The sequence below is a fragment of the Orcinus orca genome, chromosome 4 (genome assembly GCF_937001465.1).
Source record: "Orcinus orca chromosome 4, mOrcOrc1.1, whole genome shotgun sequence".
Lineage (NCBI taxonomy): Eukaryota > Metazoa > Chordata > Mammalia > Artiodactyla > Delphinidae > Orcinus > Orcinus orca.
This window is the reverse complement of record NC_064562.1, coordinates 121,064,940-121,090,207: the sequence shown is the minus strand read 5'-3', so window position 1 is coordinate 121,090,207 and position 25,268 is coordinate 121,064,940. Positions and strand designations below refer to the sequence as shown.

General features: G+C 38.6%; 1 protein-coding gene across 2 annotated transcripts in view; it reads right to left on the bottom strand.

Moving 5' to 3' along the window:
• The window catches only part of ARHGEF38 (Rho guanine nucleotide exchange factor 38), a 158,849-nt gene that overhangs the window by 13,386 nt on the left and 120,195 nt on the right, over positions 1 to 25,268 (bottom strand). Inside the window, exons 7-13 of one of the 2 annotated variants that reach the window (XM_004269614.3) lie at positions 23,064 to 23,197; positions 17,717 to 17,821; positions 15,481 to 15,603; positions 7,312 to 7,623; positions 1,840 to 1,983; positions 806 to 1,004; positions 402 to 661 (exon numbers count right to left, since the gene is read on the bottom strand). In XM_004269614.3, the coding sequence (XP_004269662.1) occupies positions 402 to 661; positions 806 to 1,004; positions 1,840 to 1,983; positions 7,312 to 7,623; positions 15,481 to 15,603; positions 17,717 to 17,821; positions 23,064 to 23,197 (1,277 nt within the window). Of the gene's footprint in view, positions 1 to 401; positions 662 to 805; positions 1,005 to 1,839; positions 1,984 to 7,311; positions 7,624 to 15,480; positions 15,604 to 17,716; positions 17,822 to 23,063; positions 23,198 to 25,268 lie in introns of those variants that run through there. The other variant, XR_007477235.1, reaches the window with a different exon arrangement.

Here is a 25,268-nt window from a genome sequence, read left to right as displayed (position 1 = left end):
GCTGATGGCGGTGATCTGTTCAGTATTGAGCTGTTTTCCTCTCACGGGGGAAGTATAAAGAGACGATCTTCACTTCACTCTAAGTAGTAACAGCTACTATTTATTCAGTGCCTACTCTGTGCTGGGTACTTTACATATAAAATTATCTCTAATATCTCTAATATCTAATATCTCTAATATCCACACATCAACTCTGCAAAGTAGGAATTATTGTCCTCTTTTCTTCATTTGAGGAAACAGGCTCAGAGAATTAAATTCCTTGCAAAAAAGGTGCACAGAGAGGAAGTGCTAGAGAGAAGTGCTACAGAGAAGCTGACACTTCCACCAATTCTCACAGTAAGATAGAACATCTTTCATGATTCCAACAGCCAAGCGTCTTTACATCAGGTTCAAATTCTTACCTGTTCATCTACCTCTTGAAAACTGTCAACATCAGTACCGTTTGTTTCAGGCTTCCCACACGTTCCACTAAGAGATGAGCTGCTATCACTTATGCTACCTTCTGGGGTGCCTGTGACACTGTCACTGGCTGGTCGTGAAGACACAAAGAGGCTGATGTTATCAAAATCATCATCACAGAACCTGTTCTCGGCGTCCACCTTCTGCACTTTTGCTGGATTGTAGGGTTTTAGGAAGGAGGAATACACATATCCTTTTATAACTGGATAGGAAATAGAAAGAAGAAACATGGTTATTTATAACTCTTTCCAAACAGTTGCATTTAGAGAAGAACACAGAGGCCCCCTGGGAAAATCTCAACTAGAAGAGAGGTGGAAGTTCTTTGCTTCTTATGAAAAAAACTTACTTCCTGTGTCAACAAGCCACCTGCTGGTACTCCCCAACGGATCCTTCTGTTCCATCACAGCCACCAACTCCCCTTCCAGAAGATTGATGTCATATTCTTGTGTAGCGTTGCACTTGCGCTTAGCTTGGTAGAGTTCCTCTGTACTGTACGTGGATAGAAGTTTGCAGCGGTGAGTGTCATTCTGACGTGGCACTTCCGGCTGGGAGAAGTAAGGAGAGCTTTTGGTTCAGATAGATGTATAATAAAATCCGCACAGATAAATATTGGTAGATATTTCTTCTCTGGAGATTTTTTAACTATTGAAGCCATACATTGATTAAGGATTATTTCAATGTTGAGGCAGAGATCAAGTTATTATGTGAAAGTATTTAGCTGAGTTATGCAGGGAAAGATTCTCTAGTTAGCACATGAGGGCAGTGTTGTAGAGAAAAAAGAAAATTCAGCTGAGAATACGAAGGCAGAGGTTCTAATCCTTCTTTGATGTTGAACAATTTTTTAATTCTTTGCCATGCTGTAGGCAGTCACTTGTGTATTAAGCACTTGATAAATAATATTTAATTAAGTAAATTGTACATGTGCATGTATTTTTCCGGGAAATAATATCAGTAAATTAGGCAGGAGTCAAGAGGCCTGGCCCCTGTCCCAGCTCTGCCACTAAGTGACTTTGAGAAAGCCACTTCATCTCTGCAAACTGGGATTCCTTATCGAGAAAAATGAAAGGTTCGAACTGTAATGATTTTGCTCTATAAAATTCTGTTTATTCATCCAACAGATATTTATAGAGTGCCTACTTTGTGTCAGGCACGATTTAGGCACTCGTTTTGTACACATCATGTACAAAACAGGTAAAAAATCTATGACCTTATGGAGTTCATAGTATAGAGGCTAGAAATAGACAAGAAATTCTACATATAATAAGTAGGTAAACTATAGGATATTAGAATGACATAAGTGATATGGAAAATAATATATTATGATTTGATCAAGGCAAAAAAGTGATAGTCATCATTGTTACTGAATGCTACCAAACTCACCAGAATTTGCACAGTCTTCTTCCTTTCAAAACTAAGTTTCCTCTCAATAAATGTAGCACTGTTATCCTTCACAAAATTCAGATTTTGAACCTCTTCTAGTACTCGATTCTGAATTTCAGAGATGCTTGAAGCCAACAGTGATACCTGTAGGTAGAAATACAACGTTCCCAGACAAATACTTAACCATATTAGGTATTGAATTTAGTAGATCTGTGATGAACAGTGAAAAATTATACCATATTCCACAGCGAAAAATAGGGCAACATTAAAACTCCTATATCAAAACCATCTAATTTGTTGTCTCCAGAAATCCCACAAAAATGACAAGGATTTTTTTTTTTTTTTTTTTTTTTTTTTGGTGGTACGCGGGCCTCTCGCTGTTTTGGCCTCTCCCGTATGCGGAGCACAGGCTCCAGACGCGCAGGCTCCGCGGCATGTGGGATCTTCCCGGACCGGGGCACGAACCCGCGTCCCCTGCATCGGCAGGCGGACTCTCAACCACTGCGCCACCAGGGAAGCCCCAAGGATTTTTTTAAGTTCAAGCTTAAATAAAAGGAAACAGCAGAGAAAAAATTACAATAGCAATAAAATTTTGGGAAGAAAGACTCAGTAATTGATGGCAATAGTGCTCTCCAGTGTGGTGGGGTGGTACAGTAGGAAGGAGAAAAAGGCTAAAACAAGAAACATTGGTTAAGATCCTGTGGTGGTTAAAACAAATAAGCAAATTCTTTGATATGTTTCCCATCAAGAGGTGGAGTCAATGTCCCCTTCCCTCAAAATTGGGTGGGAATTTATGATTGCCTCAATGAATAGAATGTTGAAATAAATAGAATAAAGGAAGTGATGCTGTTTGACTTTCAAGATTAGGCTAAAAAAGATCATGCAGTTTCTGCTGGTTTCTCTTGGGACACTCATCTTAGGGAGACTTTAGTTGCCATGGAAGAAGTCCAGTTGCACTGTGTCCACCATATCAGAAGACCATGTTGAAAGATGGAGTGGGGAGTGGTGGGGGTGGTGGTGGGATGGGTGGGTGTCTGTGGGGCCCCAGCTATTCCAGTCCCCAGCTGTTTGAGTCTTCTGTTGTCTTCCCACCACCAATCTTAGAGGCCTGAGAAAGTCTTTGTGACCACTTCAGCCCCAGCTATTATCTGACTGAGAATGATTACCTGATCCCAGTGAACCCCAGAACTATGAGAAACAATAGTAAGAAATGACTATTGGTTGTTTCGTACCACCATTGTTGGTGTAATTTGTTATGCAGATATAGACAACTGGAATTGTTTTGAAGCAGTTGTATCCCCAGATTCTTTCTCCATTTCAGTGAATCTTGGTGATTGCTTCTTCCCTACCTTAGCAGAAGATGAAGTTTTCTTTTCTGCAAATGGTAAATCAGAGAGTATCTAGACTGGGGACACTAGGCACAAATAATGGTGGGGGACCCATGTTAGAAAGAGGGTAGTTAAGTGAGTGGATATAGACTGGACCTGGAGACCCTGCCAACCAGGCCTAGCAGTCAACCATTACCCTTTAGGCAGAAAACTTGAAGGGACATCTCCGGAGACTCTGACCAGCCTAAGAGGAAAGACCTAATGGTGCTATCATCAGGAGTTCCCAAATGAAATTGCAGTCAAATTGCTCTACACAGTAGTGGATGCTTAGAGTTTTCAATGCCTATCTAGGTGCTCAATGCTGCCAATTCGTCCTCAACTCTTTATCTGTGGTGAATGATCAAGTATATCAGACATCTAAGTCATAACTATAACAAGAAAGAAAGAACCTTATAAAAATAAAAGCAACCTGTTTTCATCTTAAGAAAGCCAAAAAGAACTTTCAAAAATTACAATCATGGGAACAGAAATAAGAATAAATCAAAAGATGGGTTTGAAGATTAAGTAGGAAATTTTCTTAGGAAGTAGAGCAAAGCAATAAAGAGACAGAAAATAAGTGGGAAAAGATACAAGATTAGAGGAACAACCCAGGAATTTCAGAAAGAGAGAAAAGAGAAAGGGAAGAGAGAAAAATCATCAATGAAATGTTCAAAGTTTCTAGAAGCGGAAGACATAAATTTTCAGGTTGAAAGGATCCCACAAAGCATCTGACACACCAAGGTTCATCATCATTAAATTTCAGACTGATGAAGACAATAAGAAAATTCCATAAACTTTTAGAATGGGATGGGGTGGGGAAAGTGCATACAAAGAATCAGGAACCAAAATGCACCCAGAGTTCTCAACAGAAACAGTGGAAGCTAGAAGACAATGGAACAATGGAATGCTTTCAAATTCAGGAAGAACAACTTAAAATTTTACACCCAGACACACTATCAATTAAATATGATGATAGTATAAAGACATTTTCTGATATTTGAGGTGTCAAAATATTAACCTCCCAATTTTCCTTTCTTAAGAAACTACTCAAAAATTTGCTCCCTCAAATAAAGGCAGAAAGCAAGAAAGAAGGTCAACATGGGATAAGGAAATGTGAGATCCCACACGGAAGAGAGGTAAAGGGATTCCCCAGAATGATGATGAAGTAATCCCAGGATTACAGTTAATTATGAGATAAAAAAGATAACTAGTTCTCTGAGAGATTTCTGCAAGAAGACACAATTAATAGAATATATCACACATCTGAATGTCTTAAGAAGTGATCCAGTCAAACTGGCAAATAAAGTTAGGCAAATGAAAATTAAGCTGATAAAAGACAAACACAATTATTAACTTTAAGAAAAACAAAAAAGCTATACATAAAAGAAAAAGTAATCATAGTGTGGTATTGCTGAACTCTAACCAGCATTCACTTTGTGTGCTGAATATCTTTTGTTTGTCTTTTCAAATTTATTCTTTTTCCATTTCCATCCTGCTCTGTGCTCTGGAAGGCTGACCAGTATAGAGTGTATCAACAGCTTCCTTGCACTCTGGTTTCCAGATGGGTTCTTGCAATGAGAAGCACCCACAGGAAATCAGAATAAGGGAGGAAAGTGAGATAAGGAAATTTATTTCCCAATAAATTTCTTTAGTATTTATTGCTTTCTGTAGTATTGACTGATAGTCACAGATCCTGTCAGGTAAACCTTTCCACTTAGCTCTCTCTGCACATTCCTATAGCTACTCCTTCCCCTGTCCCTTTGAAGACTGGGTGTTTTAAGGCTCCTTCTTTTATTTTACTGTATATAATCTTTTAAGTTACACTTCAACTTTAAAAGTTTAAAAATAGGGGACTGATAAGAGAAATGCAAATCAAAACCACATGAGATATCACTTCATACCCACTAAGATAGCCATAATAAAAAAGACAGATGTGAGGAAATTGGAACCCTCAATCATTGCTGTTGAGAATGTAAAATAGTGCAGCCACTTTGAAAAACAGACTGGCATTTATTCAAAAGGTTAACATAGAGTTACCATATGATCCAGCAATTCCACTCCTAGGTATATACCCAAGAGAAATGGAAACATACATCCACTAAGAACTTGAATGTTCATAGCAGCATTGTTCATAATAGCCAAAAAGTGGAAATAACCTAAATGTTCATCAACTGATGAATGGACAAATAAAATGTGACATATCCATACAATGTAATATTATTTGGCAATAAAAGGAATTAAGTTCTGAAACACACTGCAACATGGATGGAACTTGAAAACATTAGGCTAAGTGAAAGAAGACACTCACAAAGAACCACATGTTGTATAATTCTGTTTATGCCACATGTCCAGAATAAGCATATATGTAGAGACAGAAAGTAGATTGGTGGTTGTCTGGGACTGGGGAGGTTAGGGGGAAATGTGGAGTCACTGCTAGTGGTACAGAGTTTCTTTTGGGGGTGATGACAATATTCTAAAAATTTATTGTGGTGATGGGTTTCACAACTCTTACGAATATAAAAAAACCATTGAGTTGTACATTTTAAATGGGTGGAGTGTATAGTATGTGAATTATATCTCAATAAAGTTGTTACCAAAAAAATAGGAGGCTGATTACACACTATTGTACAACTATGCAGTGGACTAATATACAGCTGTAAAAGAAATGAGGAAGCTCTCTATGTACTAACATGGATGTTAAAAGCAAGTTGCAGAATGTACTATAGTTTGCTAGTTTGTGTAGGAAATAAAAATATATATTTGCATTTACTTTTAATGGCACAAAGAAACTCTAAGTATATAAAAATGAACTAATATCAGTCGGGGTGAGAGCAGGAGTTGGAGGGGTTTGGGCACAGAATGAGTGTGGGACTGCTTACTTATTTTTAAATAGTTCTTCCTTTTGAGCCAAGTAAATGTAGCACCTCTTTATTCAACTTAATTTAATTCAGATGATAAGTTAAAAGTTAATTAAATATACAATAAAAAGTAAAGTAGGGACAATTAATTTTCCTCGAAATGTCCATTAAATATCACATGAGCTGAATGATAAGTAATACACTTGAAATGAAGGGCCAAGAAACAAAGCTGATTTTTTTTAAATTGATATTAGGTTGTAAATATCTTTCTTCCTCTTCAGAAAATAATTATAAGGACTTCCCTGGTGGTCCAGTGTAAAGAATCTGCTTTACAATGCAGGGGATGTGGGTTCAATCCCTGGTCGGGGAACTAAAATCCCACATGCCGCAGGGCAACTAAGCCCGCGCGCCACAACTACTGAGCTCTGCGTGCTTCAGCGAGAGAGCCCACGTGCCACAAACTACAGAGCCCACGTGCCATAACTACAGAAGAGAAAACCCGCATGCCACAAGCTAGAGAGAAGCCCACGCACCACAACCAAGAGCCCGCGCGCTGCAGCAAAAGATCCTGTATGCCTCAGCGAAGATCCCGTGTGCTGCAACTAAGACCCAAGGCAGCCAAAAAATAAATAAATAAATCTTTAAAAAGAAGAAAATAGTTCTAAAATCATACCCTAATGGAAAGCTAAGATATATACATATATTTATACATATATATATATATATATATATTTTTTTTTTTCCACACACACATCAGGCTTCTCTTCTTTGGAGGAAAACAAAAGCAAAACAAAGACTGGTTTGACAGATATCCTATTTCTGTCATTACGGTGAGATGGCCTTATTTTTGGATCCATGTCTCAGTCATGGTTAACATTTAAAAATGGTTGAATGGGAAGAGAATACCAAATATAAGTTGATAAGCTTCAACATAGCATCAGGCAGATGGAGCTACATTGGTTCCATCAATGAGGGGAGCAAAGCGGAAAGATGTTTGGTGTTTGAAAAGGAATTTCCAAAAAGAGCTCCAAGGGTATAAGTCACAACAAACCAGCACTAGGAAAATTGATTTTACCTTCCTGTGCAGAAGAGCGATAAGGAGCAGAATATTCTCTGACTGGCTTCAGCTAAAATAGAAGCCACACCATACACTACACTCAGGCACGCTATGAGCAGGCTGCTTTGCATGCTGTACTTTCTGACAGATTCCGTAGGCCAAGGTAGCCAAGTGCCGGTGCTGTGCTTACCGGCACCACCGTGGAATAAACCCTCTGGGCCACGAGCATCAGGTCCCTGAGGAGGGTGATGAAACTGCACAGGCAGTTCAACAGAATCTTCCGCGCGGCCCGGTTGAACACCTGGAGCTCTTCCACAAGCTGGGCATTGAGGGCCTCATATTCCCTTTTGGCCAAGTCTGACTCATCCGCCACCACCCGCTGCAGGTAGCTGTTGTAGTCCAGCAGTTTGTCATAGCGTTTCTGGATTAGCTTCTGGGGCCCTGGGAATAGGGACCGCAGGGCTGACAGGGGCGTCAGGACAAGCTTCTGCAAATGAGCTGCCTGCCAAAAGAGCAAAACAATCCCATCACAGAAGGAGGAACACCCAATACCATGTCTGGAGTTGTTATCAGTAGGCTTACCTCCTCCCTGCAGCAGCACAGAGGAAGGCAGGAAAGTATCTAGACAAGTTGAAAGAGCATGGGATCATTTTTTTTGTCTAGCTAAACCTGTTCAAGGACTTAAAACAGCAACTCTAGACTCTAACGTTGAACCTGAAGAGTGAACAGGAAGAAGAATACAAAAGTTGAAACCTGCACACCCAAACTATGCTCCACCCTTCTCTCTACAGCCATTGGTTTTGTCAGTGGGGTCACCTCCCACAACACTTTCGCCTTCCCCTTCTTTCTAATCCCAGAGCCAACTGGAGCTTCTCCAGAACATGGGCTAGGGGGTAATCTCCACCTTTGACTACCAAGACTGCATAATTTATTCACATATCATTCCCTTTCTTTGCTACTAATAAAAGGAAGACAATTGGTCTTAGGAGAGGCTGTATCTTACTCCTCCCACATCTACCCCAATTCCCTGGCTACTCTGGTGGCTGATTTTGGTAGTGGAATCCTATCCCCTATACAGATAGTCCCCCCCCTTATTACAGGTATTTTGTTCCTGTTATAGAAATGACCAGAGAGTTATTGCTTCCTCTCTAAATACTTTGAAGGATTAAGCTGATGCTGATTCTGTGTCCTAAATTGTTATATTTTTAGGTCTGAGTCATTGAAAATGAACATTGTATTAATGCCTAACTCCATGCCAGCAACTGAGCACCCTAGATTTAATTTCTTCTATTTCTCTTTCCTCCCCTCTATTCTGAAGTACACCAGTATCCTATGTTTGCTGACTGCCCAAATTTATCATATATGCTTGGGTGTCATGATTATGTTATGGCAATTTGGAAGTAGTTTTCTCTTTTGTACCCTGAAAGATGTTCTAGGGAATCAGCATCTGAGCAGCAGCTTGTATTAATTGAGTGACGTCTAGTAACTTTGTCTGAACTCATGGGAAATCTAGAAGAGGAGGGAAACCAATCTCTTACTGGCACCAGCAATAGCCAACACAGATTAAATTTGATGTCTATCTTATAAAATAATCATTATATACCTGCAGACTATTTAATGAGTCCTTCAACTAAGCAAAGAATCTGTTTACTGTTCTGGGATAAATTACTGTGTTTGTGACATACTTGAATTCTACAGGTAATCTAATTACAAAATTACAATATAATTACGATATATAAGTCCTATGACCCACAGACATGAACCAGTTCATCTGTACCTGGGAATTATGGTTGGAACGAATAAGAATCAGATTTTATTCTAATATTCTGTGCTATACAAAATGTGTAGATAGGTACCTCTCATGATTAGATAAAAACAATTGCTCTGCCTTTAGATAGATTCGAGCTCTTAATATTTGACTTTTAAAAAGAGTTCAGGGGCTTCCCTGGTGGCGCAGTGGTTGAGAGTCCGCCTGCCGATGCAGGGGATACGGGTTCGTGCTCTGGTCCGAGAAGATCCCACTTGCCGCGGAGCAGCTGGGCCCGTGAGCCATGGCCGCTGATCCTGCGCGTCCAGAGCCTGTCCTCCGCAACGGGAGAGGCCACAACAGTGAGAGGCCCGAGTACCGCAAAAAAAAAAAAAAGTTCAATATACCTTACCATAAAAAGGTACTTTTATATTGAGCCCAGTAGTGGGATTGCTGGGTCATATGGTAGTTCTCTTTGTAGTTTCTTAAGGATCCTCCATGCTGTTCTCCATAGTGGCTGTACCAATTCACATTCCGACCAGCAGTGCAAGAGTGTTCCCTTTTCTCCACACCATCTCCAGCACTTATTGTTTCTAGATTATTTCATGAAGGCCATTCTGACTGGTGTGAGATGATACCTCATTGTAGTTTTGATATGCATTTCTCTAATGATTAATGATGTTGAGTATTCTTTCATGTGTTTGTTGGCACTCTGTATAGCTTCTTTGGAGAAATGTCTATTTCGGTCTTCTGCCCATTTTTGGATTGGGTTGTTTGTTTCTTTGTTATTGAGCTGCATGAGCTGCTTGTAAATTTTTGAGATTAATCCTTTGTCAGTTGCTTCATTTGCAAATATTTTCTACCATTCTGAGGGATGTCTTTTGGTCTTGTTTATAGTTTCCTTTGCTGTGCAAAAGCTTTGAAGGTTCATTAGGTCCCATTTGTTTATTTTTGTTTTTATTTCCATTTCTCTAGGAGGTGGGTCAAAAAGGATCTTGCTGTGATTTATGTCATAGAGTGTTCTGCTTATGTTTTCCTCTAAGAGTTTTATAGTGTCTGGCCTTACATTTAGGTCTTTAATCCATTTTGAGCTTATTTTTCTGTATGGTGTTAGGGAGTGTTCTAATTTCATTCTTTTACATGTAGCTGTCCAGTTTTCCCAGCACCACTTATTGAAGAGGCGGTCCTTTCTCCACTGTACATTCCTGCCTCCTTTATCAAAGATAAGGTGACCATATGTGCATGGGTTTATCTCTGGGCTTTCTATCCTGTTCCATTGATCTATCTTTCTGTTTTTGTGCCAGTACCATACTGTCTTGATTACTGTAGCTTTGTAGTATAGTCTGAAGTCAGGAAGCCTGATTCCTCCGCTCCGTTTTTCTTTCTCAAGATTGCTTTGGCTATTCGGGGTCTTCTGTGTTTCCATACAAATTGTGAAATTTTTTGTTCTAGTTCTGTGAAAAAATGCCAGTGGTAGTTTGATAGGGATTGCATTGAATCTGTAGATTGCTTTGGGTAGTATAGTCATTTTCACAATGTTGATTCTTCCAATCCAAGAACATGGTATATCTCTCCATCTATTTGTATCATCTTTAATTTCTTTGATCAGTGTCTTATAATTTTCTGCATACAGGTCTTTTGTCTCCCTAGATAGGTTTATTCCTAGGTATTTTATTCTTTTTGTTGCAGTGGTAAATGGGAGTGTTTTCTTGATTTCACTTTCAGATTTTTCATCATTAGTGTATAGGAATGCCAGAGATTTCTGTGCATTAATTTTGTATCCTGCTACTCTACCAAATTCATTGATTAGCTCTAGTAGTTTTCTGGTAGCATCTTTAGGATTCTCTATGGATAGTATCATGTCATCTGCAAACAGTGACAGCTTTACTTCTTCTTATCTGATTTGGATTCTTTTATTTCCTTTTCCTCTCTGATTGCTGTGGCTAAAACTTCCAAAACTATGTTGAATAGGAGTGGTGAGAGTGGGCAACCTTTTCTTGTACCTGATCTTAGTGGAAATGCTTTCAGTTTTTCACCATTGAGGACGATGTTGGCCGTGGGTTTGTCATATATGGCCTTTATTATGTTGAGGAAAGTTCCCTCTATGCCTACTTTCTGGAGGGTTTTTATCATAAATGGGTGTTGAATTTTGTCGAAAGCTTTCTCTGCATCTACTGAGATGACCATATGGTTTTTCTCCTTCAATTTTTTAATATGGTGTATCACATTGATTGATTTGCATATATTGAAGAATCCTTGCATTCCTGGGATAAACCCCACTTGATCATGGTGTATGATACTCTTAATGTGCTGTTGGATTCTGTTTGCTAGTATTTTGTTGAGGATTTTTGCATCTATGTTCATCAGTAATATTGGCCTGTAGTTTTCTTTCTTGGTGACATTCTTGTCTGGTTTTGTTATCAGGGTGATGGTGGCCTCATAGAATGAGTTTGGAGTGTTCCCTCTGCTATATTTTGGAAGAGTTTGAGAAGGATACATGTTAGCTCTTCTCTAAATGTTTGATAGAATTCGCCTGTGAAGTCATCTTGTTCTGGGCTTTTGTTTGTTGGAAGATTTTTTTTTTTTTTTTTTTTTGCAGTACGCGGGCTGCTCACTGCTGTGGCATCTCCCATTGCAGAGCACAGGCTCCAGACGCACAGGATCAGTGGCCATGGCTCACGGGCCCAGCCGCTCGTGGCATGTGGGATCTTCCCACACCGGGGCACGAACCTGCGTCCACTGCATCGGCAGGCGGACTCTCAACCACTGTGCCACCAGGGAAGCCCCTGTTGGAAGATTTTTAATAACAGTTTCAATTTCAGTGCTTGTGATTGGTCTGTTCATATTTTCTATTTCTTCCTGATTCAGTCTTGGCAGGTTGTGCATTTCTAAGAATTTGTCCATTTCTTCCAGGTTGTTCATTTTATTGGCATAGAGTTGCTTGTAGTAATCTCTCATGACCTTCTGTATTTCTGCAGTATTAGTTGTTACTTCTCCTTTTTCATTTCTAATTCTATTGATCTGAGTCTTCTCCCTTTTTTTCTTGATGAGTCTGACTAATGGTTTATCAATTTTGTTTATTTTCTCAAAGAACCAGCTTTTAGTTTTATTGATCTTTGTTATCATTTCCTTCATTTCTTTTTCATTTATTTCTGATCTGATCTTTGTGATTTCTTTCCTTCTGCTAACTTTGGGGGGTTTTTGTTCTTCTTTCTCTAATTGCTTTAGGTGCAAGGTTAGGTTGTTTATTCGAGGTGTTTCCTCTTTCTTAAGGTAGGGTTATATTGCTATAAACTTCCCTCTTACAACTGCTTTTGCGGAATCCCATAGGTTTTGGGTTGTCGTGTCTCCACTGTTATTTGTTACTAGGTATTTTTTGATTTCCTCTTTGATTTCTTCAGTGATCACTTCGTTATTAAGTAGTGTATTGTTTAGCCTCCATGTGTTTGTATTTTTTACAGATCTTTTCCTGTAATTGATATCTAGTCTCATAGCGTTGTGTTCAGAAAAGATACTTGATACAATTTCAATTTTCTTAAATTTACCAAAGCTTGTTTTGTGACCCATGATCTATCCTGGAGAATGTTCCATGAGTACTTGAGAAATATGTGTCTTCTGTTGTCTTTGGATGGAATGTCCTATAAATATCAATTAAGTCCATCTTGTTTAATGTATCATTTAAAGCTTGTGTTTCCTTATTTATTTTCATTTTGGATAATCTGTCCATTGGTGAAAATGGGGTGTTACAGTACCCTACTATGAATGTGTTACTGTCGATTTCCCCTGTTATGGCCGTTAGTATTTGCCTTATGTATTGATGTGCTCCTATGTCGGGTGCATAAATATTTACAATTGTTATATTTTCTTCTTGGATTGATCCCTTGATCATTATGTAGTGTCCTTCTTTGTCTCTTCTAATAGTCTTTATTTTAAAGTCTATTTTGTCTGATATGAGAATTGCTACCCCAGCTTTCTTTTGCTTTCCATTTGCATGGAATATCTTTTTCCGTCCCCTCACTTTCAGTCTGTATGTGTCTCTAGGTCTGAAGTGGGTCTCTTGTAGACAGCATATATATAGGTCGTCTTTTTGTATCCATTCAGCCAGTCTGTGTCTTTTGGTGGGATCATTTAATCCTTTTCCATTTAAGGTAATTATCGATATGTATATTCCTATTACCATTTTCTTAATTGTTTTGGGTTTGTTATTGTAGGTCTTTTCCTTCTCTTGTGTTTCTTGCTTAGAGAAGATCCTTTAGCATTTGTTGTAAAGCTGGTTTGGTGGTGCTGAACTCTCAGCTTTTGCTTGTCTGTAAAGGTTTTAATTTCTCTACCAAATCTGAATGAGATCCTTGCTGGGTAGAATAATCTTGGTTGCAGGTTTTTCTCCTTCATCACTTTAAATATGTCCTGCCACTCCCTTTTGGCTTGCAGAGTTTCTGCTGAAAGATCAGCTGCTAACCTTATGGGGATTCTCTTGTGTGTTATTTGTTGTTTTTCCCTTGCTGCTTTTAATATGTTTTCTTTGTATTTAATTTTTTACAGTTTGATTAATATGTGTCTTGGCATGTTTCTCCTTGGATTTATCCTGTATGGGACTCTCTGTGCTTCCTGGACTTGATTAACTATTTCCTTTCCCATATTAGGGAATTTTTCAACTATAATCTCTTCAAATATTTTCTCAGTCCCTTTCTTTTTCTCTTCTTCTTCTGGAACCCCTATAATTCGAATGTTGGTTCATTTAATGTTGTCCCAGAGGTCTCTGAGACTGTCCTCAGTTCTTTTCATTCTTTTTTCTTTATTCTGCTCTGCAGTAGTTATTTCCACTATTTTATCTTCCAGGTCACTTATCCGTTCTTCTGCCTCAGTTATTCTGCTATTGACCCCTTCTAGAGTATTTTTCATTTCATTTATTGTGTTGTTCATCATTGCTTGTTTCATCTTTAGTTCTTCTAGGTCCTTGTTAAATGTTTCTTGCTTTTTCTCTATTCTATTTCCAAGATTTTGCATCATCTTTACTATCATTTTTCTGAATTCTTTTTCAGGTAGACTGCCTATTTCCTCTTCATTTGTTAGGTCTGGTGGGTTTTTATCTTGCTCCTTCATTTGCTGTGTGTTTTTCTGTCTTGTCATTTTGCTTACCTTACTGTGTTTGGGGTCTACTTTTTGCAGGCTGCAGGTTTGTAGTTCCCGTTGTTTTTGGTGTTTGTCCCCAGTGGCTAAAGTTGGTTCAGTGGGTTGTGTAGGCTCCCTGGTGGAGGGGACTAGTGCCTGTGTTCTGGTGGATGAGGCTGGATCTTGTCTTTCTGGTGGGCAGGTCCACGTCTGGTGGTGTGTTTTTGGGTGTCTGTGGACTTATTATGATTTTAGGCAGCCTGTCTGCTAATGGGTGGGGTTGTGTTCCTGTCTTGCTCGTTGTTGGCATAGGGTGTACAGCACTGTAGCTTGCTGGTCGTTGAGTGAATTTGGGTGTTGGTGTTGAGATGGAGATCTCTGGGAGATTTTCACCGTTTGATATTACGTGGAGCTGGGAGGTCTCTTGTGGACTAGTGTCCTGAAGTTGGCTCTCCCACCTCAGAGGCACAGCCCTGATGCCTGGCTGGAGCACCAAGAGCCTTTCATCCACACAGCTCCTCAATTTGGGATGATTTGTTGTCTCTTCAGGTATTCCACAGATGCAGGTACATCAAGTAGATTGTGGAGATTTAATCTGCTGTTCATGAGCCTGCTGGGAGAGATTTCCCTTTCTCTTCTTTGTTTGCACAGTTCCCGGGGCTCAGCTTTGGATTTGAACCTATGTTTCTTCATCTCCCTTGAAGGTCTTGTTTTCTTTTTCCATGGACAGTGGCCCTTTCTTCTATCCTCATGTGTGCAGAATTTTATCTACTGAACAGAAGGGACAGCTCATTCAAAGATCCAGGCAACTTCTGGGAAATAAGACTGCCGTAAATTCCCTCTTTGGGGCATGTTTATTTGTGTGTTAAGAACTTTCAGACTTTCAGCATTTTCTCCCCCTGACCTGGGTTCTGAAACTGGCCGGAGTTGGAATGCAGCCCAAGCATGTTTTTAATGATTCCCAATATATGTTTTATGATTCTGCATATTTTACAGAACTCTTAGAAAACAAATATTTTACCACAGAACAGAAGATATATGACTCAAATAAAGCACTTTCTGAATAGGAAGGCCTTAATTTCCAGTGTATAATATGTTAATAAAAGTCACACCCTCAGAAAGTATCTTTGCTTCTCATGTAAAAACTCTAGGCGTTTCCAGAGACTCCTCTAAGAAAATCACATCTTTCTAACTTAATAAATCCCTGATACACCATATGCAGACTTAAACTAAATATTGATTTTAAAAGCTGCACAGACACTGACTACCCTAGAAACACAGTCTGCAGCCCTCTTAAATTTTGATTATAGTAAAAGCCTCACTAATCCACTTCAAAATATTTAGTGATAAAAAAATCTCCTGTTTAAATCTACTAATTTTAACATTAGTATTTGCTTTAGTGCATGTTTTATTTTTAACTGCAAAGAAGTAAATGAAAAGCAGCTTTTCTCTTAACCCTACTATTTCATTTGCATTCATCTGCGGGTATAGATAACTTACAAAGTCATCAGAGGGATTTGGGGCATTACTTGGAGCCTCTGAATAGCCCCTCTCATCCTCATCTTTGTTGTGTGAAATCTCTTGGAGCTCCATTACACTCTGCAAAGCTAAAGGCATGGCATCCTGAAAGCCAAGAACAAAGTTACCAAAGGGCAATGTTCTGAAGTCAGTACAATTAAATGTATCCTAAAAGTGCACTTCATCAACATAACTATTACCACTGAGAGAAAAAGAAAAAAAGGAAGGAAAAAATTTTATGAACACTTTGTACAATCAGGTTACCTATAACAATCTATTTCCTTACTTTTCCCCCATGTCACTTTCTCATACTGCTCCGTAGGTATGACACCCTTTTTTTTTTTAATATCTTTATTGGAATATAATTGCTTTACAATGGTGTGTTATTTTCTGCTGTATAGCAAAGTGAATCAGCTATATGTATACATATATCCCCATATCCCCTCCCTCTTGCGTCTCCTTCCCACCCTCCCTATCCCACCCCTCTAGGTGGTCACAAAACACAGAGCTGATCTCCCCGTGCGATGCAGCTGCTTCCCACTTGCTATCTATTTCACATTTGGTAGTGTATATATGTCAATGATACCCTCTTACTTCGTCCTAGCTTACCCTTCTCCCTCCCCGTGTCCTCAAGTCTATTCTCTACGTCTGCATCTTTATTCCTGTCCTGTCCCTTGACACCCTCTTTTATTATGTGAAGTCCATCTTAAATTCCCTCTTTAGCCATTCTTCATCATTCAATTCTTACAGATCTCTTATTTTAAAAATCACTCTTGTTTTATGTCTTTAGTTTTCCTTAGTGAATTTAATCTTCTCTTTAAGAGAACATGCTCGTACTTTTTCTGAATCAATTAGTGGAAATGGAAGACTTTTCTGTAGATATTCCCAAGAGGCACTGACTCCTTGAAAAGTATATCAAGGACAGGGTTCTCACTGCCCTCTGGATGTTATAGCTATGTTTTTGTTTTCCTTTCACAGAAGGCAGTGCTTTAGGAAGAGATTAGCAAACTTGACTGCAAAATCAGGCTTTGCATCAGTTAATGAATAAGAAAAGAATGTGGCTTGTTGGTTATGTGACATAGAACCTTGTCTCCAAATCACTATGCCTGTCAACTTAATCTTCTGTTGGTGTGATAGTCTATCAAAGAATGCAAACATCTTCCAAAACAGACATCCAAAAGAAAAACTGGAAAATAGAAAGGAACAATTTTTAAACTAACTTACGTGTAATTCTACTAACTTTCTATGTCTCATAGTCATGACCATTGTCAGGATGTTGTTAAGGACACTATGTCCCCTTTATGAGATCCATCAGAAGAAACTCCTGACTGGTCTTTCTACTGAATATAATTATACTGTACTCCAGCTGGTTTGTCTAAGTCAGTGATTCTCAACAAGGGCAGGAAAACCTAGGGGACTGGAAATTTGTGGAGGTGTTTTTGTCTTCTACTCTGATTGTGTGTGGATATTTGCATACTGTGTTCATAATATTTTGTTAGAACATGTTTTCCTTTATATTGATTGTCTTTTATGTATACCTACCTACCCAAGGTTAAATCATCTACGAATTTCATTCAGAACTGTAAAAGGGGCATTACAAAACACTGGTTATAAAATAAATAGAGGTGTTTGGTTTGTCTTAGAATTGTGTGATCATATACCCCTTTTTGGGTTGGCTGCTAGGTAGCCTACAGCTAAATTTAAGATGCACATGTGGGTTTTTGTGGGTTTTAGGGCATTTATATTATGCACTTTTTACTTTTTAACTCCTCTAATTTTATGTTATGTCTCCTTTTGATTTTCTTTTTTCCTTCAGTGCTACTCTTAAATTTGTAAATATGTGTTTCAGGTACTGGAAAGAGATATGTTAGTATAATCAAACAAATCACATTTCTGCCTTGTCTGCCATTTTGCATTAATTAACTCATCCCTTTTATAGAGAAAACATGCTGATGGTCCAGCCCTACGTGGCAATCATATGAACAAATGTCCCACCATATGGCAATTTGGATTGGGGGAAGGATGGAAGAGGTAAGGGAACAAAGAGCAAAACCCAAGTCTTTATATTAGCTTCCTTCACCAGCAGCTTGCAGCCTCCCAAATTTGATACAATAAGCGTCATCATATAAATGATGAACAGTCACATTTACTCTTCATAATAACCAGAGACATCAAGACCTTTCTGTGGAAACATTGAAAACAGTTGTGTCTTACCCACCTGTACGTGTTGAAGACAGAATGAAATGTTCTTCACACAGTGCCTCACAGTCTTTTCTAAAGATCTAAATAGTTTTTCTTCTCTATTAAAGGTATTGTCTTTCACCTAAAATATAGATGAAATTATTTATTTTTATAACTCAAAGGAATCTGGTATTTAAAAATATTACAAACCGTATTGGCCTAGCACATTACAAAAAACTCCTTGTTGAGATGAAAACTTTTCATGCTACGCTCTTTTTTTTTAACGTCTTTATTGGAGTATAATTGCTTTACAATGGTGTGTTAAGTTTCTGCTTTATAACAAAGTGAATCAGCTATACATATACATATATCTCCATATCTCCTCCCTCTTGAGTCTCCCTCCCACCCTCCCTATCCCACCCCTCTAGGTGGTCACAAAGCACCCAGCTGATCTCCCTGTGCTCTGCAGCTGCTTCCCACTAGCTATCTATTTTACATTTGGTAGTGTATATTTGTCCATGCCACTCTCTCACTTCATCCCAGCTTCCCCTTCCCCCTCCCCGTGTCCTCAAGTCCATTCTCTACATCTTACGCTGACTGTCTTAACACAGAACTTTCTGTGTCCAGCACGTGGCACAACTGATGTTCAAATAGTGTAACAAAACCGCATGGTGCCGCTTAATTTGCTGTTCAGTTTTCACATTGCTTCACCTATGTCACGGTAGCTGTGGGATGTAAAATTTTTCTCTGCAGTTTTTAATAGCATGTATTATGTGTGTACTCAAATGACACTGCATTTGTGGCTCTATAAAATAATTAATAAAATTAAATAAAAATATTTGATCTATTGATTAGAATTTATTGTTTTGCTGATATGACTCATCCCAATTTATTTCACAGTGGTTATTTAGAAAATACTCTTAGGGTCTTGGCTAAAGAAATATGATAATTCTTTAGCAACTCAAATTTGAAAGATGATGAAAAATCTTAACAAAAACCGTTCTTCTGTTAGGAAAACTCTGCAGAGTTAAGATAGTGATCACATGTGTTCAGTTATTTTTTTGTTATCTTACATGTATACCTACTAGCATTCAGAAAAATATGCTTTTTTATATGCTTGTGGCAATTTCTAGGAAGACACATTATTCTATCAATGATGAGAAGTATTTCTTGGTGTTCAAAAAGGCTACAAGATATCAGAACCAGCTTTGTGTTGGCAAAATCTGTGTGAACACACACCTGTTTTGTGGAATATGTTGTGTATTCTTCAGTTTGGTACTGGCTAATAACCGTAGCTGTTCTCAGTTCCTACATTTGTTAATTTAAGGTGGTTGACCTTAGAACTGAATGCATAGAAAATGGTGACATTTTAGTAGTTTAAAACCACTTATTATTTATCTAGAAAGCTTTTCATTAAATAGGCAGCATAGTTCTTTGTAATCCACACAAAATTCATCACCCTCTGCCTTAGCATCTCTATGCTCTGACCCAGTTTGAGGCATATAACAATATGCTGGGCAGAGTTTTTAAAAAGCAGTTTTCAAGGACCAGCTATTTTACTTTGTATATCTTGGCCGAGACCCACATGATGCTAAAGTAAGAGGTTCAAGGATCACACGATGAAAAATACCGCCTAGTTCTACTTCTTTATTGCCAAGCCTTCTCTTGTTGCTTTATTTTGTTGGAATGTGCTGCTGCCCTGCAAAATCCTGTTTATTTTTTTTTTAAGGACTTGCTCAACTGTCACCCCTGCTACAAATCCTTCCTCTAGTTCCTATTCTTTCCACTCCATAAAATTAATTGTACCCTCCTATGTGCTCTTACAACACTAATGATTTAAGTAATTTTCTCCATTGATGGATTGCAAACATTGGAGATGAAGTATTTTTTCTTAATATAATAATCACTAACATTTATTAAACACTAACTATGTTCTGGACACTTGTGCTAAAACCTGTCTTCCACTTTCTCATTTTAATTCTTATACAACCCTATGGGTTAGATGCTATGATAAATCCCATTTTAGAGATAAAGAAACAGAAATTCCAGGAGGTGTGGCAGAGATTGTGAACATTCCTGCTATTGACCTTCTACCAATGGTGTCTGCACCTCTAGTTTAAGATGGACACGGCTGCCCTGCTAGAGACAACATTTTCCAGACTCCCTTGCAGCTGGCTCTGCCTTTGTAACTGGGTTTGGGCAAATAAGTTGTGAGTGAAAGTGATATGTTTCATTTCTGAATCTTGGCCTTAGAACATTTCCCTTGGGACTTTGAATGAAGACATGGCAGTGACCCAGCTTCAGTGAGGCAGATGAAGACCACATATTTAGGGAACATCGCAGTGCAAAACTATGAAAAACTGGGTTCCTGAAAGATCTTGTGCAGCACAGCCCATCTGCACTATTTTAAGAGAGAGAAATAAATGACTGTCTGACTTAAGCTGCTATGTTTTGGAATCTCTTTGTGACAGAAGCATGGCCTTTACCCTAACTAATACAGAAAGTTAAAGAAACTTACCCATGTTAATAGTTAGGTCCACGATTCCAACCCAAACCATCTGAATTTAGAACCTCTCTGCATTTGCAATCTCTAACAGTGTCGAGTAAGAGTTCAATACACGTGTGATGAATGGAATAGAATCTTCCTCTTGGGTAATAGTTTTATACCCTAACTCCACCAAATATTTCACTTGAGCTGCTGACAAGTGCAAAATTGACTGATTTGAGATTTATCTTTTCTACAGTCCAGCCTATGCAGCTGATTTTCTGATTAACAGTGAAATGCTTCATTGCTGACAGGACATCCTCTCGAAAGATTAAGGGGAAAAATCTAATTAATATCCCTTCAGGCTACTTTAACTACAATTCACTTTTAGTTCACAATTGAAAAATAGCAGAAGCTGATGATAAATACATTAAAGACGGTAACAGCTCCTACAAGAGCCTGCCCAGAATTAAGACCTGCCTATTGTTCCTCAGTAGTATTGTCTTGGGTCAGAAGCAACATCCCAAAGAGTAGGGGAGAATTGTTTAGACTACATTTACACATGCCCATGGAGGCTACAGTCTCTTCTTCGAATGAATTCCCAGTTCAATTTTATTACTGTAGTCTCTAGTTGAAACGTCTGGATTTTCCTTTTCCTGATCTATGGCCACACACCCTAAATGTCCCAAGCTTCCCACATTATAGTTCTACATTGAGAAGAGGAGCCTGGAGTTACCTCCTCTATGCAGTAGGCCCAGTGAGCCCCTAGAAGTATATCAACAAGTAAGTACAAGAATCATACGAGCCGTGTGTTCTAAGAATAGCCATACTGGGTATGGTATGGTACGGACAGTACAGCCACAGGAGGAAAAGAGAGAAGCTTGGAAGAAATTTATTATTCTCACAGGTCCTAGATAGGGGGTCATTGCATGTCATGCAGGGCCACAGGGGAATCACTAAGTTCTGGTCATTTGGCAGAAAGGAGCAAGGGAAGAGTCAAGGCCAGAGCCTTTATTGGAGTTTCTGTGAGAAATCCCATAGAAAGAGCTGGGGCAGGGTCAAATGTTTAGGACGTTTGAATAATTCCAGCAGGCTTTGGGCTATGGAGGTAGTCTCTGGTTGCCTGGTACCTGGCCTTGGCAGGATTTAGGGCAGGGAATATTGGCTTCACATGTGAGAGTTAGATAAGGAGTTGGTTGGGGCTATAGACCCAGGATCGGTTGGTTTGCAAATGAAAGAAGTGATTCCAGCTGAGTCCTTTGCTCTCTATAAGAGTGGGCTAGCCCACGCAAAGAAAGTGGTGTCTTTCTTTGGACAGCAAGCTTTTTTAAGATGTCAAAACATCATAAAATACAGAAAGTAGAAGATACGATTAACACACCATGCATAAAGAAGTTTTTATCCATGTGGGAAGTAAGAAGTCCGCACATTAAAAGGTAAATAACAATATTTTATATACAATATAAAATAATGATGATGATGATAGCCAGTATACGGAATGCTTACACTGTGTTAAGTCCTTTCTTTATAAGCATCATTTCATTGAATCCTCACAACCACTTCATGTGTTAGGTCCTACTATATATCCTAATTTACAGATGATTTCATTGAATTTAAGTTATGTGCCCAAAGACAAATATTTGTTAAGTGGCAGAAGTGAGATTCAAACCCAGATCTGAATGAATTCAGAAACTTTGCTCTTAATTTCTGTGATGACTACTGCAAATATTAACAGTGCCAAGACTGAGATACACTAAGTGTGTTAGGCATTCAGAGGAGGGAGAGGCCACTTCTAGGTTAGTGGTCCGAAAGCAGCAAAGACTTAATGAAAAGCAAAAAGACCACAGCAGCCAAAGGGTAAGGTAGATAGGAAGAGCTATCTAAAAGCAGAGCTGAACCAGTTGCCTCTAGTTCAAAGTAAAAACCTTTGTTAGAGATGCTAACATAACAAAGGATGAAATCACACACGAGAAGGGGGGCAAAAGTACTATCTAGTATCTTAAGAATTGTTCTGCTTACTTTTGGTTAGAAACCCACTGTATTACCACCTCTGGGCCATCAATTACTAATTAATTAATTACTAATTAATTAATTAATTAATTTGAGAATTACTATCTTGTGATTCTCAAAGTGTGTTCCATTGATCACTTATTTCCAGATCAATTAGCTTAAAAATACCTGTAGTCTTTGTAAAAATACAGACGTCTAGGTTGCACCTTTGAACCAGGTAGAACCCTGGAATCTGTCGTTTAGCAAGCTCTTCAGGTGATTCTTATACACATTAAAGTTGGAGAGCCTTTGTTAATCCATTCACTGTTTATTGGGGTGAGATGAAAATGGTTCAAGCTAGACTAAACAGCTGACACCAAAGAGTTACCCAGTAATATAATGTGCACCTGGGGGTAGGGGAAGAGGAAAGTGGTAACAGGTAGGAAAAGTCATGCTAAGGTATGCACCTAAACATTATTTTCATAGGTGAAATAAATATAAGATGACCATCAAGGGAACTAAAAGAAATGAGGCTTTTTACAAAGCAGAAATAAGACAGGGGTGAAAGGAGGGCATTGCCTTGGGTGAGAGTATGTGCTAATTGATGGTGTCAGAACTCCTGGGGCATCCCTTGTTGATCCCTGTCCTTATGTCTTTACCTCTCCTTTGTCCTCTTCCTGAATGGAAGCACCACAGCTAAGACAGTGTCAGAACAACCCCCACTCAATATCCTGCAAAACGAAGGGGGAGAGAGAGAGGAGAGAGGGAGAAAGGAACAGCATCGAGGGCAATTACTTCGATTCTCAATGTGTTCTAGAAACAGCTCTGATAACGATAAAACAAAATCTCACAAAAATGTCAGCATTCATGTTCCCCAGGAAAATGTATGTGGCCCAAGAAGAAAAATTACCTGTGATTCTCCTCTGGTCAGAATCTTTAGATGATTTGTCACTCTTTTTGATTTCTTGCTAATTGAATGAATATTTAGTTTAGACAATTTATCTTTAAGTGATTCATCCTCATCGTTCTTCTTGTATTTTATAACTGAAACGGAAGAATGCAATAACATATCTCAACATGTGAGGCACAGAAAGTGTGTGTTCCATCCAAAGTATTCAAGATTAATATTTATATTTAAGATAACACTCTGTATGATTTTCGGACCTCTGGTACCGATGCAATGTGCTCCAGCCCCTCTGCCCAGTCACAGCTCCAGACGCCCACCCCACTGACCTTCAGAAACTGTTCTAGGACTTGAGCTCCTCAAAGCCCAAGGTTCATTTACCTCGCACATTAAAGAAATTCCTGATACTGGAAAAAACTCTCTCTTCCAGACCATACACTTGTTAGCTGGGGTCTCTAGAATGAAGCATCAAGACCTAACTAATGGAAAGACAACTGCAGTCAACATAAGAAGACCTCAGATCCATCCCAGGGTGGTCTCTCCACTAGCTGAGAGATTTGGGGTAAGCTGAGTGACCTCTCTGAGGTGTACTTTTTTATCTTTAACATGATTTTCACCTCTCATATTGTTCAAAATGTTAAATATTCTGAACATTCTGTTTTGGTAATGGTGTGGAGACAGGAGCATTCTTATACGCTGTGGACATGGATTAAATCAATATAGTTTTTGTAGAGAACAATTTGGCAGAGTCTTGTAAAAGTGAAAATATTTACAGTGTATGACCAGGAAGTCTGTGTAGAAAATCTGCTTTCCATAATGAGGCATACAAACTTTTGTTTGCTATAGCATTTTTTTCTAAGAACAGAATGTTGGAAACAATCTAAAAGTTTACTCATAGAGGTATGGTTTAATCAATTATGATATACTCATGAATGGGATACTGTGGAACCATGAAAAAGAAGACCATATTAACCTGAAGAATGTTCATGATATAAAATTAAGTTTTTAAAAAGCCCCAGCAAACTGTAGTACCATTTGCAAAAGGAAGGAAAGAAGGAAAAAGAAGAAAAAAATAGAAAAAAAGACATAGAAATGCTGAAGAGAACTTACTAAAATGTTAGCTATGCAAACTGGAATCATGAGAGTAGAAAAATTTTCCTCTTTAAAACTTTGAAATTTTGAGTTTAAGCAAACAGAAAAGTTAAAACATTATTACAGCTATTGTCCATCTCCCAGCTTTGTCAAATCTTAACATTTTGCCTTGTTTCCAATCTTTTTATTTAAAAAAATCACATAACAATTGAAACTTCTCTGAGCCCCATCTTTGATCCCTAAAGGGATCTGTGATCCAAAGTTATGGGGTTTATTATATCCGTATCTATTTTCACGCCTTTACTTTGTAGGTATGTAGTCATACGGTGTATAGTATTATTTTCAATCCTTATTAAGATGGTACCATATTGCATTCATTCTTCTGTCACTTGCTAATTTACTTTTTTTTTTTTTTTTTTGCGGTACGCGGGCCTCTCACTGTTGTGGCCTCTCGCGTTGCGGAGCACAGGCTCCGGACGCGCAGGCTCAGCGGCCATGGCTCGCGGACCCAGCCGCTCCGCGGCATGTGGGATCTTCCCGGACCGGGGCACGAACCCGTGTCCCCTGCATCGGCAGGCGGACTCTCAACCACTGCGCCACCAGGGAAGCCCCTAATTTACTTTTTAAAAAACTCAACATTGTGTTTTTGAGATCTGTCTAATTGATACATGTATTTTAATTAATTTTATGTTTTCTTGGTATCATAGTATATAAAACACAGTGTATCCATTATCTGGATTAATATGCAAGCCACTGTCTATTTCTTTGTTTTCTTGTTTCTTTTTTTGTTTTCCTTTTTTATCTTTTGCTATTACGAACAATGCTAGTTACTAGTATACCTCTCCACGAGCATATGAGCCAGTTTCTCAAATATCTAGAATCTGATTTTCTGTATCTTGGGTATGTGTACCTTCAATTTAATAGGTATTTTCAAATTGTTCTCCCAAGTGGTGATTCTAATTTACATTCTCACCTGCAAACTGAGATTCAGCACTTAACATTATCCACTAAAAATCTTATTGCCAATCTGGTAGGCTGGGAACACTTTGTCACTGTGATTTTAATTTGCATTTCCCTGATTATTAGTGAATCTTAGCATTTAAAAACTTACTGGTCTTT